Here is a 24,088-nt window from a genome sequence, read left to right on the forward strand (position 1 = left end):
TGTCAGCTTGTGGTCGTGCCACCGGAGATTGAGGAACATCCAGCCTGAGATGCTTATCCTTGCTCATGTCTCGCCCAGCGATGCCTAACATGGTTGTTCTGTGAAGTCGATGTTTGTTCACTGAATTTTGAAACTGGCCCCTGAGACTGACACTCTTCAGAGCCCTTCCCTGAGGTGCTTTAATTAACTTACCTATTTCCCTACTAAAAAACTGCAACATCCCCTGTGATCTGAAGAGGAAACTAAGTACCACTGCAGCAAAGGAAACAGCTGAGACAAAGTGAAACGGTCTCTTGACAATGTCCCTTGGCAACACCTAAACACAGCCCAAAAAATCTCTTAGGAGCCAAATGCAATTCTGAGGGTTTCTAATAACAAATGAATAAAGCACTTTGGGGGGAAAGGCAAAAAATAAGCAATAAAGAGAAACCCTCCGATGATTACATCGCGACAAAGGATGTGAGCAAAGTAAAATACCAGTCTCATGCTCCTGAAGTAGGCAGAATTCTCAGTGAATCAATGAATATTTGTTTCCATCAGGGCAGCACAACTGTGATTGCTCAAAAAAAAAAGAAACAAACAAACAAACAAATTTGCGTTCTCTTCCAGAGAGTAATGAAACAGGCTAGTCCTCTTAAATATTGCCTTCCCTGTTCTCTGAAACATTGATTCTGTCCATTAACAGGAATGCTATTATGCTGCTGATTGATCTGAAACATTGAGACGGGGGGAGGAAAGAGGCTTGTGAGAAAGTTCCAGTTCGGATATATGGTTTATTTCCTACTGTGGTCCTGGTAGTTTACTGTGTTTAATAAACTGGCTTGATGGAGGGCTAATGGGAGGTCAAGTAAAATGCCTGCCACTCTGCATTGCTCTCCAATTTGCAGCCTCCCCTGACTTAGTGAAGCCCTTACTTAAAGGCACTAACTGCTACCCCAAGTGAGGAAGTCCAGTGTCACTTAGGAGCTTTGCTGGAGAAGGGTGCCTTTCATACAAGCAGAGGTGACGATCCAGCACCTGCTGAAGTGTTTGCAGCTTTTCCACTACACTGAGAAAACCTCTGCTGAAGAATGGGTGCATCTTGGGTTTTTCCTTACCTGAGTGCCATAAATTTGGAAGTGTGATCTGTGGCCAGGACCTCCCGAACCTGGTAATGCTGGATTATCTGGATTGCTTAGCAGGCCTTTTCTCTCACTGCCCAGCTCACCTGTTTGCTAGCAGCATAGGTTTTGCCACTGCAATTCGTGGAAGTACTTCTCAGTGCAGTGGTGTCCATGTGGTGGTTGCTGAAGAAATTCTGTATTTTGCAAACTTTAATAAGTGGCTTAAAGATCTTGGTGTCTAATACCGTGTTCTGCTCTACTCTGTAACAGCTCTATTACCCTAATTTATCTTTCTTTTTTCCAGTAGAGATAAAATATGATTAAAATAGCTGCAGTTCCTCTTTCCACCTTCCCTTATGCTTACTGGTCTGCAGTGTTCTTTCTAATGCAGCCTTAATAGGCTGCCGTTTTCTCTTTATTCCTTTTTTTTGCTTTTCTGTCTCATACAAGTGAGCTGTGCTGTTGAGGAAAGGCAGCAAAATGTGAAAAGAGCTTTATATTGTAAAATCACCCTTATCTTTGATTGTGGTCCAACACTAAATCCTCCTGCATCATTTAACTTAAAGAAGTGTTCATCAATCAAAAGCATGGTGCATATATTAGCTCAGGCTCCCTGTACGAAGAGGCCATGCTGATCATTTGCAGGGAGCAATTGCATCAACAGATGAGCAAACTTGAAAATAATCTCAGACTTTGTAATGGCAGAAGATGAGATGACTAATGTAATTAGTCATCTGAAGTGACTGGGGCACAGCACGAGGAGATGACAGACTTTCATCAGGTCTGGCAGAGTAAAACCAATGAACTTCTGAAGTGCCTTGATTTCCCCACTTGCCAACTAAATATCAAAGTGACCTTCTTTGGGGGGAAAGGCATTTTGAGATTGCGAGTGCCTGTCTCCCTGCAAATATAAAACATTGTAATTGTTTGGCATTACAGTATCTGGAAGCACTTCAGGCATCTTGAAAGCATCCAATGATTTGACCTTGGCTTTTTGTTTTGTCTGTGCTTTTCAACATGTATGTAGATCACTCATATTTTCTTGCAACTGTTTATATTTCTGAAGAGCTACATTTATATCAGAGGGTTTATACTATCAAAAATGAAAGCCGGAAAGGACACTCTAGTGTGAATGTGACTGCTTCTGCAGTCCCTCATCTACTAGCTGTGCACTTCAGAAAGTGGAGAAATCTGGAAGGGGGGGGGCAAAACCTGATGTTAGCTTTATCCAAACTGAAAGATGCTATGAACCACAAGAGTGTAACAAGGGATGTCTGCAAAGCTGCCTCTCTTTCTCATTCTTGAAATTTTGCTGTAAGAAATCTCCTCGAAAATTTTCTAAAAATTGAATGTTTGGGTACAGGATGCTTGCTTTCTATTTTCATCCATGTAATGGAAAGTTAGTGGTGTCCTCCCCCCGAAGACAAACAGGGCTGTTACCAGTGGACAGTGCGCCCTATTGTCCCAGCTGAGTACAAATGGGAGAGGATAAGGATGACTTCCTTTTCTCCTTTGGACTTTCTCCCGTAGGCTACCATTAGGCTTCAAAGTAGCCGAAGTATTCTGTGTATGGCACTTAAGGGCAGGTTTCCTTCTGTGGTTTTACTTACCTGTCTGGCCATCTATATATAAAATAAAGTCATCTTTTGTCACCGGGATATATGCACATGTATACACTACATATACATCCGGTAGTAGTACATTTGGAGCTTAATAATCTTTGCTCCGTGAAAATGCTCTGACCTGTTTTCTTTCCTAAGTGTCAGCTATACCTGCCTGGCAGCCACAGCCCTACTAACAAAACAGTCCATGGGCATTTAGCAGCACAAAAGCAGTTATGTGCTGTTACTGCTCTACTTTATGATACTAGCTGGCAAATATAATCTTTAATTTTGTTCTTTATTACAGTAATAACCTGGTAAAATAATTTTCTGTTCAGAAGAAGCAATTAAGAAATTAAAAGTGAAGGCAGAACTAATAGAAAATTGGTGGGTTTTTTAGTCATGCAACATTTTCCAGAGTGTTCAGTAATTTTTCATGCTTCAATTATTATGTGGGATGTGGATTTCTTAGTAGGCAGCTGCTGTTAAAGCATCAGTGATGTTCAGGGTCTGGCCTTTCTTACTTGTACTTCTGAAAGATGAGAGATCCAAATCAAGGGTACCTTACAATTCTGAAGAGCCCTAAAGAGTAAACAGTATTATAAACCTGGTTATGGTTGCAGTAGGAAATTCCCCTTGTCTCACCCCGCCCTGCCAAGTCCCAAGCAGTTTATAATGTTATGAGCACCAAAAATCGCTCATCACTGATGGTTTCCTTAGCTCTGTGTAACAGGGTGAAGTTCTGTAGTGTGAGAGGTGAGAGCGCCCAAGTTTTTTCTAAGCCCACACAGTAATGAGTCCAGCATGAACTCAGCATAATTCTGCTTCCCTTGAATTCAGTTCAGTGGGACCTGCATCGCTTCCTGCCTGGCACACAGACTTTCAAAGGACTTCAGAGAAGAAGGAGATGTGGTAGTGACCTGCCATCATCTCAGGAAGGAGGGTGCGTCGATCCACACCTCAAAGTTTGTATCTGCTGGTCGCAAAAAGCCCTTGCCATAGCAGAAGTGAAAAGTTACGTCAAGCACTTCGTTTAGCCTACCCACTTAGACAAATCAAGCAGAAGCAGAACTGGGACTTCTTTTCCTCTGTCATTCTGCCCAAGCTGCTTCTGTGAAAATCTTCTTTGGTATCTTCTTGGACATCTCTATTTGTTCCAATCTACACAAACTTCTGGGAGCCTGCATGGCTCCCCTTTCCCTACTTAGGTGACGGCAGCAGGCAGGTATGTGGCGTACCAGCCCTGGTCTTGCCTGAATGTTACCCACGGACCAAAGCTAAAGTGCAGTGATATCCTTTGAGTCCGTCGAGCAGGTTTTGCAGCTGAACTATACTCACAAATGGCTTCTTTATATTCCAGGAGACTCTTTTACCTAGAATACTGCAAAGTTACTAGTGTAGCGACTCCATACAGCTTGAATCCTACCAACTTAGAAGAGGCACAAAGCTTAGCACTTTAAGTCAACATATATTCAGGTACAAAAATAATTAAAAAAGATAAACACGTTGACAAATAAATAGATTGCTGAGGTCTTTTCCATTTTCATTCTTTCTCAAAGTGGGTTTGGAGGAACTTGGTATCCACTAATATTTGGCAGTTACTAAACTGGTGCTAAGCATCTAAGGAGAAAGTAGCAGAAGTGGTTAGACTTTAAAGTGGTTCGTTTGCCTCTTTCAGATTGAACAATCACTTTTGCCAATGATCATGCTCTACCGTGTGAGGCTGCAAGATCTGTCTTGGCTGTACCCGCACGCTGCTGAACCGCTCCTACCTGGCTCGGCCAAGCACGGCGCAGCTGCCCCTCGGCTTCGGGGAGCCGCTCAGTGCCAAGGCCAAGGCCAGACGGGCCTTCACAGCGCAATTTTGAAAAGCGTTGTCTAGGTTCTAGGTTATTTTAAGAAAAAAAAATGACGAGCAGAACTTTTTTCGTTCTTTATTTCTGCGTGGATGTATGTAATTTTACTAAAGAAGCAAGCCTGAAAACAAGGTATTGGTGCTATCCCTCTGCTTTGGCGAATCTATCCACACCAGCAGGCGTGCGATGTCCCAATGTAATGGCACCACAATCCAAGGTGTGATACAGGCAAGGAAGAGGCGAAACCTTCATTAACAGGATGCCTGCACAGAAGGGGAAGTCCGTAAGTGAGTCCATGAAATGCCCTTAAAATGTATTTTTGTGTTTCTTAACGCATTTTGCCACGGTTTGTTGCATTTTAGGGCAGAGGGAGAGCAGTGTGGTGTCAGCCATTAGGGCAGTGGGACGCACTCCCGTGCGGGGCTCCGGCACTGCAGAGCTCGCCCAGGGATCTTATTCCCACTTTTTTTTTTTTGCTTAGATCTTACAACACGATCCACCTGGTACGAAATTTATGCACGTCTTTCAGTCAGGAACCCCGCATTTCACACAGAAGGAGCCTTATTTTCTTTCCCATCCCAGCTTTGCCAACTGCAAATATTTAAAGCCCCCGAGTCAGGCCTTAAAAAAAAAAAAAACCAACAAAATCACACAACTGGCTTAAGCAACGAGCCATACTGTTAAGTGGCTTTACTGAGTCGTTAGCGGAGGCTGGGAGGCGGCGGGGGGGCTCAGCCCAGCACCCCGGGAGCTGCGGGAAGATGGCTGCCCCCTCCCCGAGCCGCCCCGGGCTCCAGGCTGCGCCGCGGCCCCTTTAAGGAGGTTGACCCACTCGCCGTCTCGGTTGCCCGCCCGCCTCAGTTTCGCTCCCCCGCCCCTGCCCGAGACACTCAGAGTCGAAGCAGGTGCATGCGCAGTGCACTGGCAGCCTGGCGCGCTTGCGCAGTCACCTGCTCGCCGCCCCCCCCCTTTCCCGCTCCTACATCCGGGTCATCGCACGCCCGCCCGCACGGCCGGTCCCCTGTGGTGCTGTGCAGATCGCTCCCCCTCCCCCTCCTCCCCCCTTCCCCCCAGCGCGGGCGGCTCCGGCGCTGTCGCCATCCGCGCCCTCCCCTGCGCGGGGCTCCGGCCACGCTGCTGCTGTCGCTGCCTCCGGCCGAGCGGGGGGAGGCGGCGGCTCCGGCTCCCGCTCCCGTCCGCATCGCCCTCCGCGGGGCGGCTCGGTGAGTGTCAGCGGTGTGGAGGGCGGGGGGCCGGGCGGGGCGCCGCGCTTCATCCCGCGTTCGTCTCAGCCCGAGCGGCGCGACCCCCCACCGCCTTCCCGCTGGGGCCCTGCCCGTCCCTGAGGAGCCGGAGCTTCCCCCCGCCCCGGCTCCCATCTGTTGCTCTAACCCCCCACCACCCCCCTTCCCCGGGCCAAACCCGCCTCCCCTCAGCCCTCCGCAACTTCCCCGCGTCCCTGCCCTCCCCGTCCCGCCGCAGCTTCGCCCCCGCAGCGCCGTCCCCGGGGCGCCCGGCTGGGCGAGGAGGGGGCTGCCGGCCCGCCGGGGCCTCCCGCGGCGGGGAGAAGCGGCGGCCGCCGCCTGCCTCGCCGGGGGAAACCACGCGAATTGCCAGGGACCTGCCCTGTGCTGAATAACCCTCCTCTGTGCTTCCCCGGGTCTCCGGCGGGGCTCCTTCCCCTCGCGGCGGCGGGTCGGAGGCAGCGGAGCCGGTGTGCTCCCCGGCGCCCGGGCTCGGCTGGCGGGGCTGGAGCAGCCCGTCCGCCCCGGCGGCCGCCACCAGCCTCCCGCGGTGCAGCCCTGCGCGCCGGCCCCGCCGGGTGCGGTCAGTGCCGCGGGATGGAGTGACAGTGTGAATGGTTAACCGGGAGGAGCACGCCTCTTGAAGGGACATCTGCGGTCTTTCAGACTGTAGCTGAGACACGCAGCGAGTTAAGCAGAATACAGGAATCCGTGCGAATTTGTCGTGGTTAGGGTGTATCCTGCAGTTCTGTGTGCGGTACCTGTGATGCTGGGACTGCAATTACAGGTAGGGTTAAGGTGAATTCAGAAGCTGTAAGAGGAGGGTGTTGTTTCTAACCTATTCATTAAATAGCTGATAAAATCAAATTTTAATGGGATTTTAATTCTCTCCTGTGCGATTCAAGGATAAGGGCACATGCCATGCAGTTCTGTTTTGTTACTTTTTAAAATCTGGTATCGTATCTCATGCAGTAATGAAACACAAGAAGTTTCTTCACAGAAACATTTCAGATACCAAAGAAATAGAGAGTATGTGTTTTGAAGGTCTTTGAAGTGTTTTTTCTTTTCCTGTTCCATTGCATCAGCATCCTGGATCCAAATGTCAGTGACAGTATGACAGCTGTCTCTCCGCTGTGATAGTGGAGTCTTACTAACGTTTAAAATCTGTCATTCCGCATTTCTGGTAATGTAGTATGGAAATAAAAGTATTGATTAGCATGTATGTTAATCCTCACACCAGTAAAACATTTTCTAGATTGATCTAATAATCTGTATTCCTTCTTATTACCATTTCTGTTGTTAAAAATGGCAAAGTCTGTTTTGCTTATACTTACCCCCTGCCCCCCCCATCACAAAGAGATTGCTTTGTGCTCTGACTGCTTGGACTTTTAAATATATCTTTTAAATTAACGAGCATTTTCTATAGTAGGTTGTGATAGATAGGGGTGTTGGACAGGAGACATTTAGTAATTGATCTGAGGTTACTCCTGTCAAGGTTGGAATGTGAATCCAAACTTAGAAGGTTCCACCTGACAAATATCTTTGTCTAGCAAGGTGCGTTGTTTTGCAAAACACATCTTCAGTTCTGTGTAGCAAGTTTACCAGCAAAATCCTAAACCATGTGAATAAGGCAGTGCTGTTCCATAAAGTAGGATTTTTTTGTGTCTGGCATACCGTAAGTATTCCATTGTGGACATGGAAGATTTCAGTGGGGGAACAGATAGCATTTTGTCCAAGTCAGACTGTCAGATTTCTTACTGCATATATTCACTGTCAGAGAGTAGGGGCTGTAGAAAGAAGTGATCCCAGAATCTGTTTTAAAATAGTCCTGTCAAGAAGTGCTGTGGCTGTATGAAAGTAAGGAATGAATTTGATCCCATCTGTTACGCGACTTCCATTTGTCTTCAGGTGCTCTAGATTTTCTTCATTATTTGCAGTTTAGCTGGGACCACCTGAGGTGACAGATTGTTGAAGAGATGTCTTCTGAAATTCTCTAAATCTTCATATTGAAACCGTTCCTGCAGGAACGTCAGTAGACTGTAGAAATATCATGTTAGCTAGTTCTGTTCTTGCATACATAACTGTCCTGTCCCCTTATTTGAGTTTTGTGGGAGTCTTAATGTCTGGATAAAAAGAAAAAGGAAACAATTTTTTATTATGTCTTTCGGTAGTTATACATCTTAGCAGAATAATTAATTTTGAAATTAATTGAATGCAGTAGCTGAACTAGTTTTGGGGCAGTTATGTAGGGAACTTAATTCAAGTTGTCTGTCACCAGACTTGTAATGATGCTTATGAGACACTTGGAATTAATACTGTAAAGAGACAGAAGGATGGGGAATATTTATATTGCTAACTACTAAATTATTGAGTGATACAGTAGCAGAAATTGGCTCTGTCATTTGGAAAAGCATATGTAGGGGCCACTTTGGATTTCTGTAGCTGCTTGGGCATGGGGAACTTAAATGCAGGGGTTTTTTTCCCCTCTCTGTGTATCTAGGAGAATACAGATGCACAAACAGCCAGTGGTACTTTTTTTTTTTTTTGCCTGCCAGCTGGGAGCATAGATGGAACTAATGCATACCCTGTAGAAGAGACAGGCAAAATTAAGGCTTATTTGCAAGAAGTCAGATTTGCTATTTAAGCATTTAGGTTGGGGTGTGTTTGTTGTTTTTTTGTGTGTTGTTTTTTTTTTAAGAAATAATGGTGCTAGTATAAATCAAGGTTACCACTTTGCCTGCCCTACCTAAAAGCATGCTCTTAAAATTACACCAAGAGTTTTAGTCATTGATGTAGATGGGCTTCAGTTGAGAAGAATGACTCTTGTCTGTTAAGGTAATGTTAACTACCCTGAAGGGTATTATAAATCAATTTTATGAGACTTATTCATTGTAAAAGTGTTTGAAAATACATCTTCTAACGCTGAAATGTTTTGAGTGTTGTCAAATTGCATCTCATGGACTATCAGCTGTCAAGCAAATGTGCTGCAGGCGAGGTATGCAGCCCAAGTGAATGTATGTGCTGAATCCACACGAGGTTTGAATGTCAGTGCCAACTCCTGTGCTTAGTACTGTAATGCAGAGGGTCATCATGGTAGTCATTTTGGTCCATCTGAATCCCATCAAGTCTTACCAACATGGCTTCAGAGGTGGGGAGAGCAAGGGGGCTGGGGATACGAAGGAAGCTATGCTTGGGCTGAAAGCAGTGAAATGCTGGGGAACGTGAAGCATTGGCACTGCTCTCTAGCCGTGGCACCTGAAATACATACATCTTTTAGGCAGGATAAGATTTATTTCAGATAATTTTCCAGCTGTAAATGATGGCCAGTTGCATATACCTTTAGACATCTTTTCTTCTCTCATTCGTTTGCATGTATCAAGAGCACTTTCAAGTAAACAGGTAGTCCTCTTGCATACTTTGTAAGTCTTCCTTTGATATTATATCTATGGACATGTAAACTTTATGTAAAAGTGTTACTATTTTCTTCCTTGTGACTGGAATATTTGACACCTATACCCAGTGTGGAGAAGTCTACTTTTCTCTTTATGTGTATGAAGACAGGAGCTTATTTGATTGCCTTTAATTTCAGGATCTCATATAAATTCACCTCAGTTTCCCCCCCTTCTGTGATTCAGCAATGTTCTCTTGAGTGCCACAAATTGGCTGCTGCAGCTGGCAGAGTGTTTCAAACTGTCTAAAATTTGCTGAGAGTAATAGGCTTTCTTATATGGGTGCTGTTTTACATTTGCAATCCCAGTGCTTACTGGAAATATGTGTATTGCAATTATATAAACAGCAGAGCTTAACAGAAACCAACAACAAAAATGAGCAGTTTTAGGATTGACTAGGTAGAGCTGAAAGTATTTTTAGTTACAGCACTTTCTCCTGTGTTCCCCATCTCCTGTGGTTTTAATTGCATTCTTCTTTTTAGAAATGACATTTTGTTGTCTTTGTCACATGAAAGTCTGATGACCAGAGAATACCTTCACTGTGGAAATAGTGAAACTAGTTATAGACAAAGCATATTGAAAGGTGCAAGTAAAGTGGTGCATTCTTTTGCCTTTCACTCATGATAATTTGAATGATCATTTGAGGGGGAGTGTTGATCTGCTGGAGGGCAGGAAGGCTCTGCAGAAGGGTCGGGACAGGCTGGACCGATGGGCTGAGGCCAGTTGTGTGGGGTGCAACAAGGCTCAGTGCCGGGTCCTGCACTTGGGTCACACCAACCCCACACAGCGCTACAGGCTGGGGTCAGAGCGGCTGGGAAGCTGCCTGGGGGTAGAGGACCTTGGGGGTGTTGGTCAGCAGCTGTCTGAACATGAGCCAGCTGTGTGTCCAGGTGGCCAAGAAGGCCAACAGCACCCTGGCTTGAATCTGAAACTGTGGCCAGCAGGACTAGCTACAGACCCCTGTAGCACTGGTGAGGCTGCAGCTCAAATACTGTGTTTGGTTTGGGGCCCCTCACTACAAGAAAAGACACTGAGGTGCTGGAGTGTGTCCAGAGATGGGCAGCGAAGCTGGTGAAGGGTCTGGAGCACAGGGCTTGTGAGGAGCAGCTGAGGGAACTAGAGGGGTTTAGCCTGAAGAGGAGGGAGTTGAAGGGAGATCTTACAGCTCCCTAGAACTCCTGGACAGGAGGCTGTAGGCACGTGGGGGTCAGTCTCTTCTCCCAGATAACAAGCCATAGAACAAGAGGAAATGGCCTCAAGTTACACCAGGGAAGGTATAGATTGGATATTAGGAATTTTTTTTTTCACTTGAAGAGTGGTCGGGCATTGGAACAGACTGCCAGGGGTAGGTGGCGGGATCACAGTCTCTAGAAGCATTTAAAAAATGTGTAGATGTGGCACTTAAGAACATGGTTAGTGGTAGACTTGGCAATCCTGGATTAACAGTTGGACTTGATGATTTTAAAGGTCTTTCCCAACTTAAATGATTCTGTGAATTTCAAGGTAGTTTTTAAGTTAGTTGTAGGTGTGAGGTAAAGGCTGACAGTGTTCTGCTGTGTGTGTATGTGGCTTATGAACTTGCATCTGTTGTTAAAACCTTTGTCATCTGGTTATGCTATCATCTTAGTTTACTATTGCTACAGAATGAAGTGGTCTTGGTGAAATGTTTAGTAATTTATTTTTCTTCAACTCTGCAATTGTCAATACTGGCCATGAAACTGATTCATAAATGGACTTTTGGTACCAGACATTATTTTTAAGTGTTCTTTAACACTACTTTTTGAACACCTAGAAAAATAATATTTACATTTCTAGTACCTAGACAAGTATTGGCAAACTTGTGTGTGCATCAGGAAAGATTATTTGCCTTACTTGCACTGACCTGAAGTTCTAGTGTTGCATTTGGGGAATGCTGTGTGACTGACCAAACCCAGCACCTTTTTTCTAATACACAGAACTGTTGCGGGACTGCAGGAAAAAAAGGAGATTAATTATCTCTGAAACAAAGAGATTGTACTTGCGTACAATCTTCAAGTCTGTAAAACTGGTTTACTCTAATAATGTTTATATGGGAGGATTTATTTTTATTCTTTTACTGCAGTGGAAATGCTCTGTGGTTTTTGGTCTTGTTTACTAAGTGTTTGGCCGATTCTCTGGCTTATATCTACAGCACTTGGGATTCACAGGTGGTCCCTGTGCATATAGTATGATTGGGTTTGGGACAGCTTAGCTTGAGAGGTTGAGTGCATTCAGTTTGGTGTGGCTGTAGCTACGGAAATAGCATGCCTTGCAAAACAGGGCTTCTGTCTGCCACCCACACCAAAACCTAAAGCTTGATCCTGTAGGCAGTTAATAAGTTTGTCTGGAAGGCTGATTCCATCAGCAAATGCTTTACCTGAATTGGTGACCACCAGGCAAAAAAGTGTTACGTCAGTAATCACTTTCTGTATAAGAAAGTGCAGCAGAATGCTGTCCTAGATAAATTTTTAAAAGCACTTTTTACTTCAGACTATGAGACTTAACCATTCCCCAGTAGCAGGAGGCTGTCCTGTGAGCAAATTCTGTTTAACTGGTGTAGTTCAGAAGACTATTAAATTCAGCCATGAGGCAATTCTGTTTCTCCTTCAGTACTAGATTATTAAATTAAATGGAGTGTTAGCGTGAGTAACTTCTTCCTGGTGTACTATACAAGGTAATAGATGAGTTCCTAGCAGCCCTAGTTGTAAATTAGCTGACTGGAAAACCCTGTTTCTGTGACTAGTAGCTCTAGCAGTTTTGTAACTTCATAAGTTAGATCTAATTCTGTATTCTTCCAGTCAGGTGTGGCACTGGATGGTGGCTGGTTCTCCTTTTTATTACAGCAGTCTTGAGGGAACATCCTCACAGGGAAAGCAAATTCTTTTTGTAGGGGACAACAAAGGTGTTTGTTTTGGCTTCTGATGTACAAATCAGTTTGACCATTCTACTGCAAAAAAGAAAAAAAGGTGTTTTTCTGTATTCTAGCATTGCTAGTCAGAGGAAAATAAAAAGCTGTAAGAATTAATTTTGTTAAAAACAAAACCTTCCTTTTTAGTGTCCCTGAAAGTGAAACTTCTCAGGCAAAATGCATTCTGGGCATGAAAAGCCAGTTAATTTCTATTTGTTATATTTGCACCTTTTATGTGCTGAGACATATGGTTATTTGAAACTGTTCCTTCTTAATGTGGAAGTGAAATATGTAACCACTAGACTTCGTAAGGCTTCATCTCAAAGATAAAATTGCTGACCTTTTATACAAATGAAGATCATACAGACAAGGCAGTGTGTTATGTAAGGATTACTTATGGATAGTAGTTAATTAATTAATTAAGAGTTTGGACTACTTGCTTGTGTGTAGAACCTTATGTGGGGAGATGTGAATTTGTCAGCTGAACAGGCAGTTGAATTCTAATAGTAGTTCCCAAATTTTTTGCTTTGGGTAACTACTTGTAGATTACTTGCTGCTTGTTACCACGTGCAATTGGCTAAAGTCATATTCTCCCAGATACTAAAGTAGTACTTAAATGCTTTAACTGTTCTTACCTTTGCATCTCAGAGTTCAGAGCTAAATTAATTTCTTAGCAGTAGTAACAGAATAACATGACCTAGTTGGTATCTCCTAACTCGAAGTTCAGAGGATGACCTTATAAGAGCTTTCAACTAGCTGAACAAAATCCAGGTTGTTTTCTTGCCTTTTCTGAAGTTCCTGGTTTTAGCAGCATTCAAACTTGTTATGGAGAAACTATCCATTTTTCTATAACTATGACTTCTTAATAAACATGGTGTAGAATCATGTCCTGGTGAGGAACTTACTGTAGGTGGGACTGACAGTAAAGGCAGTGTGGGATACTATTGATTAAGACCTAATACTTGGAGCAAATAATGTTATATAATATTGCTGTTGTGTCAGGTTTTCAAAGGAATTTCAGTCAAACTACTTAAAAGTAGCTGCCGAAAGTGAGGCTGGGGAACACAGTGTAGTCTTAAAATTTTGACAGCTCTTCAAATAGCTTTAGTGTGGCTCAGCTTTACAGCAGAGGTTATTGCAGGGCTTGTGCCTCTTGCTTTGCTTCTCTCCCTGTCCCTAGTCCAGAGTGGGCCTCAGTTTGACCCCATTACAGTCCCGTGAAAACTCATGCTCTAATAAACATGTATCCAGCTGGGCAGCATGGGAAAAGAAACAGGTTTGGATGGAGAGGACAGCTGAGATGAGGAGTGATGGCAATTAACTAGGAGGAAGGTCAGTTTGCTTTGAGTTGAAAGCAGGAAATAATATTAATTAGAATTTGAGTTGGGGATAAGTTGTTATAAAAGTAGTGGAGAGGCTGGGCTGGAAGCTTGTTGACTGTGTGGAGAGTATCAGTCAGGTACCAAGGGACGGTGTGGGAATGATGCTACCTCATGCCCGGCATCTTGGGGACATTAAGGGAAATGGGGACTTGCTGAACAAAGAAAATACATGGAAGAGAGCTGCTGGGGAGAAGGCTGGACAGAGTAAGTCAGAGTAGAAGCTGGGATTTTATAAAAAAGGCAGATGGGTCTGTTGGACAAGGAACTTGGGATGGTAGAGTCAGAAAAACTGTGAGGAAGGGGCTACAATGAAACCTAACATACAGAGTTTCAGTCCATTGCCATTAGTAGTCATCATGTCTTCACCATCTTAGCTTGACATGTATCTAAGTGGTAGAAATTGGTGTCATAAGCAAATGGTTCTGATTCTGGTGATGTGTCGTATAACTACAAGGATAGATTGTTCGGCTAATCTCCTAGTTGAGAGTTTATACTTGGTCTTTTCTGTTAGGCTGTGAAGCAGGACTCAAAAGTAAAGAAACTGCAGAAAGAAAGCACCCTTGAACACCTAATTGTGTGCCATTTCTTCCATTAGGAACCTTGCTTTATCCCAAAGGTGGAGTGGCTGCTGCTAGTTTAGTGAACAAGTGCTGAATAGTTTGTCTTCCTTGCTTAATATTGTGTCATGCTCTTGCTAGATTGTTCCAGAGATGCAATTAACTTCCTCTTGGATAGTCTGGTACTGCTTTCTGTACAGTTTTTATTATCAGAATGGTCTAGTGAGATGAGGAAGTGGTTTGCTTCCTATTCTACACATGAGAGGCAAAAGCACGAAGAAGAGAAGTTCGGCCAGTTTTGCATGGGTTAGAAATTACTGGAAACTGAGTCTTTTTAGACTAGTTTACATATTGCAGCCACATCCCCATTGAACTTGCTGCTTTTCTCTTGCTATGATTCCATTTTAACACTATATTCTAACTTCACAGTTGTTTCTTGTGTTCATTTTTAGTGTCTTTGGACATGTAGCTCCCATAAGTGAATTGGAGAATGTGGCAATGCTCAAAGGTCAATCTGTTTATCGCAGCAGCAGAATGTGGCCATTTCATTTTGTCAAAAAGGCAAAGTTATTTCTAGGTTGTTCTTGTGTAAATATGTCGCTTGTTCAGAGAAATGAAGGATTAATTCTGGCATTGTGTGACTCTCAAGAGCTCATACCCTGGTATTAGTAATTCCCACAAACTTTTCGTATTGATGCAGATTGATGCATTCCTTAGCTGGACTGCATTCACACAGCTTTGAGGCCAGACTTAAAGGGCCAAACTGCCACATGTTATAAAACAGCACTGGTTTTGGTATGTAAATGTTATGAGAAAGTCAAAGTGGGGCTGCAGCTTTATTAACAGAATTGTGAGCAATGAATTCATTTCTCTCCTTCACGGTGAAGGAAGAAAAAATGAGCTCATTCCTATTTCAGCTGGGTGTCTCTCAATTTTTCCTGTTGCTTAGATGTTTAATTTGACAGATAGTTCTGTTCTGCTGTGGCCACTGGAAGGGAGAGGAACCATAAGCTCGTTCTGTTTTGGAAAGCCTTGTGGCATCCCAAGTTTCTCTTTGAGACAAACTGTATCAACCAGTGTAAGAGGTATAAAACTGCTATTTCTTCTGTCATTAGAAGGAAGGGAAAAAGCCTTTGCTACCCTGATGGGTTGGATTTTTTTTTTGTTTTGAATCCTCTTACTAGCTTGTCACTCTTAAGTTTTTCTTGGGAGCTTCTTTTTTAAGGGAAATGCTATGAATGAGGCTTATGCTGGTTAGAAAACAGTATAAAAAAAGAAAAAAAAGTGTTTACTCCTGGGTAAAGAAAAGAACAGCAGCCTCCGCTGATGGAGCTGTGGTTTTTTGCCTTTTCTTGCCAGGCCTACTATGTTGGCTTATGTTCAGTTAATATTTGGCTGATCAGCTTTGCAGCTAGCAGGACTTCAGGAACACTTTTGCTGTGGATTAAATTTGGTGGAAACTTATTTTCTCTTGAAAGGTTTGCATTTGTTGATAGCAAATCTCTTTTCGGGTCTTAAGGTAGAGATATTTCCCCCTTGTTTGGGAGGGGAATGATCACAGGAGTGCTTTTGATCTGAAAAGTCAATCAGTACTCTGGGTTTCTAGTTCTAGCACAGCTGGCTTCTGATGTGATACTGGGTATGTGACAAACATTGGTGTTCAAACCTGAGGTACTTTACGTGGAAAAGGACACACAGACTTCAAACAATGAGAGCCTCAGGTGCTGTTTTCTGGCCTTATGTAGGCTTTTTGTGTATTTAGTTATGTGATCTGTCAGCTCTGCCCACCTCTACTTCTGTGGGTGGATATAAGCAATTCAAGTATCTTCAGTTCAAGTAAGAATTATAGTGACACTTCATAAAAGAACATGAAGTGCAACATGCTGAAGCATAGCTATGTGTGGGTGAGTCAGGAGAGAGCTGTGAGTAGCAGCGCTAAAAAAAAAAAAGGAAGTACAGTCATAATAAGACTTTATTTAAAAAGGAAAAAACAACAAAACCCCGCCACAGAAAAACCCCAACAATCCAACAGCCATCTGTCCCCAGAGGATGGGAATGCAATAAGGTGATGTAGTTTGCATCTTATAGTTACTCTCTATGTGTATAGATTTTCACATGCATGTGTGTGTGTGTATATCTATAAAAACACGTGTGCACCTATTTACTTGCATGTGCATCCACACACTGTTAAGTATAGTTAGCTATATTATATCTCAATACAGTACTCAAGTAGGGCAGTTTGTATCCCAAGCAAATTTGAGCTGATATAGAACCCACATGCATTTTTAAGAAACTATTTTAATTGCTAGCCAAAATACTTAAGTGATTTTCAAGCCTCTGTTATGGTATACCAGTGATACAGGCTTTGCTTATGCTTTTGTTCTATCTGTTGAGGGCAGATCCTCCCTGCCAGGGGACAAGCATGCATGCTCTCACTCATCAGGGCACACTGTGTGCTGCTAACAGTTGTCAGGAAATAAAAAATACCAAGAACAATATAGTTCAGTTTTTACAATGTGTTGGCTTTACAGCACTGCCGGAAGGATTCAGTGCTGCTTAATTTTGTGTTGTTGATGTATATATGCAGTAGCTGCAGAAAAAGGACTAAAAATTACTTACTAACTTCAAGTAATTTGTGTTTAGCTTCCACAGTTACATAACTTTAACTTCCTCAGAATGTGTCATCTTCGGTTTTAGTATTTTTGCATGTTAAAAATAATAATTGAAATCCAAATGCTTTACTTAAAATAAAAAGCACAATTGTTTGCACTTAGAATTGGTCTATTTCCTGATTCTGGATCAAAATATTAGAAAAAATATATTTACTTTAGTCCTGACAAAATGCTGTACTTGGCAAAAGGATTGGATGTTTCATTTTTATCTTGTGTTGTAAACAAACACAGATTTGATTTAGCAGTTCAAGATACTTAATGATAAGAAAAATAAGCTATTTTATGTTGGTACTTAGGTGTATGTTTTGTCAAGGACAGTGTTCAGTCTTAATTTCAGCTAGTGTTACAACTCATCTTTGGAAGTCCAGAGAAAGAAAAAAAAAATTGAAGATGGTGAGTGAAAGCCTTGTTAGATACATCTGAATAGTCATCTTAGTATTTCATAAAAATATATATATTATAACCTAATTCTTTAAAGTACTTGTGCTCTTACATAGTTTTATGCTTGATTTAAAGGTGGTTTAGTTAAGTTATTCTTTCCCCCCCCTTGCCTTAGGGGAGGTCCCAGAGTGCAGATTTCTACACTTCATCTGCTGCCCTTCACTGAAAGAGGACACCTCATAAAAGTTTGCTTTTTTTTCCTCTCATCAACTGGTTATTGTGTGTAACATCATCTCTTCCTTACTACTGTGAGCTGTGCTCTGCTTCATGAATTGCTGAGACTGCCATTACAGGGTAGGCTTGCGACGGAAATGCAAAGGCTGTGTCCTGCCTGTGAACATGGTAGTAGAAGTAATGGGAAGGTAGGGTTCATGCTCTTGTTTTACAGCTGATCAGCTAGTTTCACTGTTATTGCTCTGTCCTTTCTAATCCTATTTTATTTGACATTTGTGTAGAAAGCTCTTGCTCATACTTCAGGAAATATCTGACATAGATAACATTCTTTGTGTTTTCTTTTGCTTTTAACAACCGTACTTTTCTCTGCTTTATTCTCCCCTGAATACTGGTAAAAGAACAATGTTTAGAGTAGCTGCTACTAGTAGCATGTAATTCAGTAGTACAATAGCTCTGTTTGTTATCCTAAATGCTTCAGTCATTTAGCATCATTAATACATGTAATCATCTCTACAAAGTTGAGGGTAGATCTGCCTGAAAAGGAAATTGCTTGCTTGAATTTTGTCTTTGAACTTTACTTTTTTCTATACCCTCCACCCCTACTCCAGACTGATCAGGTTCGGGGATCCTGGAAGCACACTTGTTGGGATCTGTTTTTCAGCTCTGAAGGTAGGGCTAGTCATACCAGAAGTCCTGTTGGGTTTTGTTTGAACTGTGCTTTGGAGTTGGGGTGGCTTGTTGAACAGCACATGGCTTGTTTTTTATTTCTCCCTTTATGCTGTCGTTCTCAAGGTTTCGCGGTACTTGTAATTGGGGCACTCTGTGTGCTTGTTGTAGTAATCTGGTTTTCTGACAGATACTCCCCTTGGGTCTGAGTAAAGTTTACACTGCAAAAGAAAACTTATCTTTGTGAAGAGCTATGAGCACTACTCTTACCCTTTCCAAAACAGCGCTTCCAGAAAAAAAGGATCAAATTCTTACTTTTGCAGTGAAACTGATCTTCAAGGTCCATATTTCAAGCTTTTCTAGTATCATTTGAGCAGAAGTAGTAAATTCAGCATCTCCTATTATTTTTTTGTTGTTGTTGACTGGGATGAGTAGTGTTTATCATAGGCAGCAGATAATACCTGTTGAAAGACGCAACTCTCCTTTGTCAGCGTCTGTTATTGCCTGAGACTTTATCATGGCGTACATTTCTTAGTTATATGGGAAATCTGGCTGGGCTTATGTTGTTTGACTTGAACAAGTTTGAAAAAGGTGATCTTTTCTTAGACAGATGGGGTCCCCATTTCCCCCCTCCAGATTTTGTAGGTTATGAAAAGAAAACCTTTTGGGGAAGTGTCTCTGACACAGTAGCCATGTCCTCAGCCCAGAAACTTATAGATTAGTTCCTCTGTAGCACCTGTGCCAAACAGTTGATTCTGTACCTTGTAAAATAACACTGATTTAATCTTTAAATAGAAATGGTATAGTCATGGTTTTAAAATATGCTGTGTTGTTCTAATAGCTAGCTAGTCTTCAAAGTAATTATTTTGGAAAACATTTCTGAAAGCTACAGCCCCAGAACTGTCCCATGCTTAACGAGACTTGCACATTTTACAGTTGACCTCCATGTATTAGTTTTATCTAACCTGTGTTTATAGAAAACTACAGTAAATACCAGGATTGAAACAGTACATATATTTATAATATATATTATTTTTATATATATATTTTTAGCCTATCCAGAGCAGAAGGGAAGGAAATGTGTTGTCTAGTCTGCTTGCCTGGTAACAAGGGATCAGTTCTGTCTAACTATCATATTTGTAAGAAAATTACTACATTTGCATTTGTCTTATTGCTCAGCTTCTGACTCACTGGAAGGCATGGATAGTAATGAATAATCTAATGTGTAGTACATATAAGCGTAACTATTTATAATATATCAATATAGAATATGTATTTAAACAGATAATATTAAATATTATGTGATATGTGAGTAACTGTTTCAGAATCTGCTAGATGGTGTGTGCAGTTGAAAGTTGCACTGACAAAACTAACCATACCAGCAGACCTGGGGTGTTACTTCATTGGCTTTGTTGACTGAGTGCTCTAATCCCAATTGCTTGATTGTTCTGATATACAAGTGTGTAATGTAGATAGATGATTTAAAGAGGTCCGTCCATTCCAGTGTGATGAACTGTAGTAGTACATTACACAAATATAAGTAGCGATCTAAAGCTTGAACTTGAGTTTTGCTTGCTCTGTCCTGTCTACTGGTTGGGCTGTGCAAAACAGACTTGGGAAACTGGTATAGATTTCAAACCAACAACTTGTGAGGTTATAGTAGTTCTAACCAGGGAACTTACCCACATTCATCTGGTGGTGTTCATATTGGTACAATACAAGAAATACAGCAAGAACTGTCTCTTCTAGCAGTCATGGCTTAAAATATAATAGCATAAAAGCTTTATTTGAAGTTCTAGAGAGACCAAAGGAAACAAATACAGATATCAATTTTATACTGAAGTTGCTCTTCGTCTTTGAAGGTAGTTGAACTTTCTGCTTTATCCCATATGTGAGGGTGGTGTGTGTGTGTGGTGGTGTTTGGGTTTTTTTTCCTTTTTTTTAATACAGTAAATTAGAGGGATTTGTTTGCACTAATTCAGTCTTCATAAATGCTAAAGCCTTTCATTTATCTCTGAAATTCTTTGTCAAAGTTGTTTGGCTGTGGATAGCAATAGATTTTGCTTCTAACAGGAAAAAAGTTGTGCAGTTCTCTTGTCTGTGTCGCTGCAGAAAGAGCCAAAGAATTGAACTGTGGCCTGTGTCAGTGCTGCATGTTCTCTTGAACACGAGGCTTTCCATTAAAGATTCTTCTTCTTCTTCTTCTGTGTTTGGTTACCTTTCTGAAAGGTGACTCAACCTTGCAGAAGGAAGGAGAAATGAAATGTAGGTTGTTCTCCTGTTCTGAACTTAGAGCAAACCTTTGCAGAGGGCTCACATTGTTACTAAATCAATGAAGAACTGCTGTGCTGCGCATGGAAAATAGGGAAAGTGTAGTTATGTGTGAGTGTTCTTGGCTTTATGAAAATACATTGTGGTTAATGACATCTTGCATGTAAGTTGGAGGAAAAAAGGCCAAAAAAAACCCCACAAAAGGTAACCTGCCCCTAATTTAAATAATTTCAGTGCAAAGGAGTGTGAAGTCCAGTTCTCCCCCCACACCACCATCCCCTGACCTTTCTTGGGCTGTGGGAACAGAATGCTGTGTATCCTTGTTGGTATGAGATGGGAGTTGGGTGGATTCAGGGTTGTTGACACTGATGTGCAAACAAGTGGGATGTGGACAGGAGGCAGTCATGCTGCTACTCCTCCATTTTTATAGATACTTGAACACCTTTGTCATTTATAGGTCTGACTGTGGTGATTCCTGTTACCTGTTGATCCAAAACAAATTTGTGCTCAGTACAAGTTTAGAAGCCAGAGTGGCAAGCATCAGTGTTAAACCTCTTGGTTTATGGTAGACTTTTTTTGTCTCTAAAAATGTTGTGCTAGTTAAGGAATAGAAGATGAAGCAGCCAAACACTTTTGTCTTGCTAGTCAATTTATTATATAATTAGTGCTGAAGGGGTTTTCCGAAGTGATACCTTCAAGGTACTACTGTAAGGGTGGGCTGGGTAAGGGCCACATGAAAAAACAAGAGCAAAGGTGTCATGAACACTATTAAACACCCCGCACCCCCTCCTCACCCCCAAGTACACCACCACTTCCTACCCCCCTCCTACTCCCCTCTCCGATCCCTGCTGTGGGTTTAATTTACCATCCCACCCCAGTGCTGACCCCACAAGCCCTGCGCTTCCCGGATGGGCTTGGAAGGGCGCTTTTGCGCTTTTGCCCCAGCTTTCCTGGCCTGCCAGGCTGGGGCAGTGGCACGCCTGGCCCCACATCCCGCAACATCCTGAGCCGCTGTCACGATGGTCTTGAATTGCTGTGGGCTCGGGATGTTGGTGGTGGTCTCAGGGATGCTGTGGTCTGGGCTGAGCATCTCCGCGGGCAGTGAGAGCGAGCTGATGACGAAGCGGTAGATGGCTCTGCCGGTGTCACCATCGTCCCCATACACAGGGATGCTGCTGGGCTCCTCCTGGCTGACCAAGGAGCAGTTCTGCATCATCTCCTGGAGCAGCAGAAGATCATCTGCTGGGCCCCCGATGGCTTGGTGGTGGTGGGCAGCAGCGTGGCTGAAGGTGTTGGTGCCTGGGAGGGTGTTGGTGCCCAGGGCTGCCCCCACGGGGGTGGCCGTGCCGGAGAGGCTGAGCTGTGCCAACTGCTTCTCCATGTCCTGGTACTGAGGAAGGCACGGCAGCAGCACTGAGGGGGCTGAGGCCACAGCTCTCCCCTGGAGGTTGAAGGGCGCACAGTGTTGTGCTTGGCCCTGGGGGGTCCCAGGGACTGCCCAGGCTGGGGGTGTCCCGCAGCCCAGGGGGCCCCGCAGGGCAGTGCCCAGCAGAGACCCAGCGCGATGGCTCAGTGTGGAGGTGGCTGGTGGAGGCAGGTTGGTGTCCGTCCACTGGGTACAGAAGACTTGAGGGTCAAAAAGGCAGCCACATGGAGCCATCAGCAGACCTGTGTGGGCGAGTGAGAAGTGTGCTGGGCCGGGGGACTCTCCAGGGGCACCCGCCGAGCCAGCCCCGCTCACTGACATGCCCGGGTCTGTACCAGGCACGTGAGGAGCTTGTGGCCAGCATACCCCCATGGGGTGAGCCACCGTGCTGGTGGGACAGGGTTGCAGGCTCGGGAGGAAACTGGCTTATGGGAGAGATGGCTTCAGGAGAGATGTCCCCAGGTGTCTGGGAAATTCTTTGTAAATTGTGTTTACTGGGCCACGCAGTACCCAGGTGAGGCAGGGGCATTCACACAGGATTGCTGAACCCTCGTGCCAAAAATGCTGTGTGGCCGGGGGTGCCATGCCCACTGCAGGTGGGTGCACGGGCTGTGGGGGTGGGCTGCCCCTGCCTGCACGGGTGGCACAGTTCGGCTGAGCCTCAAGAGAGAGATGAGCGAGCCCTGGTGGTCACCTCCACTCGCCCCCAAGAATGTCCCCAGGCCACAGGGGTCAGGGTTGGTCCCTACCTTGCGGGTAGACGGTTTTGGAGTGGCCCAGAGGCTGACGCGGCTGGGGCGTGGGGGGAGCCCCGGGGCTTCGCAGTGAGAGCTGCAGCGGCGGCAGCGCCATGGCCCGTTGCGCCTGCCGGGTGCGAAGGGCTCTGGGGTGGCCTGTTGTGGAACGCTGGGGCGTGCTGCGTTCCGCTCCGCCCCCAACGGCCTCCGCAGGGCGCTCTGAGAAGGCAACGGCTTAAGCGGGGCTGGGCTGCCCGCGGCCCCTGCGGCGGGCGGCTGTCGGGCGCTGCGCCTGCAGATGCCTTTGCTAGAAGGAAGCCTTGGTCAGTCACCAGAGCTACGATACGATGTCATTGGTGGTCGTGAGACTTCGTGATATGAATCGCAGGAGCTGAGTGCTGGGGTGGAGGGTGACAGACTGCTCTGAGGGGTAGGCAGGGCAGGCGCGGTGGGAGATACTGCCCTGCCCCTAAGGGAGAGGTTTGGTTGTACAGCCCTTTACAGTTAGCGTTGATGTGGTTTAGTCTCTGGATGAGGATTAGGGGGATGGAAAACAAAAGATGTTGTAGTGGATGTCTACCGCCGATCGCCCAGACAGGACGCCAGCGCTGAGAAGCTATTCGGCAGGCAAAGAGGAGTCATTTTTTGTTGGGAAGACCCGTTGTCAGGTGTTTCTCTGATGTGGTGATTGGAAAGCGTTGGCGCTTTTTTGTGCATTCATGGTCTGAATCGCATGCTTCCACCTTGCTCTGTTATGGGCGAGTGGTTCATCAGCATCAGAAGAACAACTTCAAGCAGGTTAATTTTTGGACTTTGTGAGCGTTTTAATCACTTGAGCAGCTTTTAGCCTCCTTTAGCGTCAATAAAGAAGGAGCAGCTTCACAAATGCGTAGTTGAACCTGCTCAAACAGCAAAATTGAAATGAGCTCTAACTTTTTTCCTAGCTAAAAACTATGAACAGTTTGTCCTAATCTGGTGGTCATCAAAAAGGAGTCAGTGCATGCTGTTGAGGAAAGCTAGAATTTATCTCACCTGCATATGCTAATTTTGCTTATTATTTTGTTGTGACACTATGCTGCTAGTGAAATTAGCTTGGGAAACTGTAGGCATATGTACTGTTGGCAGTTAGTGGAAGATTCTAACGATCCCAAATTTTGCTAATTTAGATTTCATTTTAAACATAAGCCTTACCACAGAGTTAAATAGGATATTCTTACATGTTTGTTTGAAAATAATTTTGTACTTCTGATTCTTTCAGAATTCTTTTCCTAACGTGACTTCTTTCTGTACTGTGTTCATTTAAGAGCTTGTCTTACTAAACTGCTGTGTCTAAGCAAACTTTATGTAAGTACTAGCCTTCTCAGACAGTTATGACAAACTGCTTTTTTTAAAGGTAATTGGGAGGCTAATGTTTTTAGTGGCTTCACAGTCATGAAGAAACCCAAACCAAAATTCTGAGCTTAGTATAAAACTGACATAAATTGTTTATGCAACTGAAATAGTAATTTAGCAAAAGAAATATTTGTTAATGACTTTTTTACAACTTAAAAAGAATTTTGCTTGCTGAGCAGCAGCTTTTGTGC

At 43.9% G+C, this 24,088-nt stretch overlaps 2 protein-coding genes across 12 annotated transcripts in view; one reads left to right on the forward strand and one right to left on the reverse strand.

Moving 5' to 3' along the window:
* The window catches only part of CYRIB (CYFIP related Rac1 interactor B), a 98,762-nt gene that overhangs the window by 15,266 nt on the left and 59,408 nt on the right, over positions 1 to 24,088 (forward strand). For 2 of the 11 annotated variants that reach the window (XM_055798176.1, XM_055798178.1), the window contains exon 1: positions 5,553 to 5,783. The exons of 6 other annotated variants lie outside the window; for them this stretch is intronic. Coding sequence is in view for 2 of the 5 variants with exons in the window: in XM_055798175.1 (XP_055654150.1) it covers positions 6,571 to 6,591 (21 nt within the window). In the remaining 3 variants the exon portion in view is untranslated. Of the gene's footprint in view, positions 1 to 5,549; positions 5,784 to 6,470; positions 6,592 to 24,088 lie in introns of those variants that run through there. 3 more of the 11 variants (XM_055798175.1, XM_055798174.1, XM_055798182.1) reach the window with 3 other exon arrangements.
* LOC129783992 (uncharacterized) lies at positions 21,185 to 22,337 on the reverse strand. The gene has a single exon (XM_055798186.1). The coding sequence runs from the start codon at positions 22,138 to 22,140 to the stop codon at positions 21,199 to 21,201; it is 942 nt and encodes a 313-aa protein (XP_055654161.1). The 5' UTR covers positions 22,141 to 22,337; the 3' UTR covers positions 21,185 to 21,198.

This window comes from Falco peregrinus, chromosome 3, assembly GCF_023634155.1.
Source record: "Falco peregrinus isolate bFalPer1 chromosome 3, bFalPer1.pri, whole genome shotgun sequence".
Taxonomy (NCBI): domain Eukaryota; kingdom Metazoa; phylum Chordata; class Aves; order Falconiformes; family Falconidae; genus Falco; species Falco peregrinus.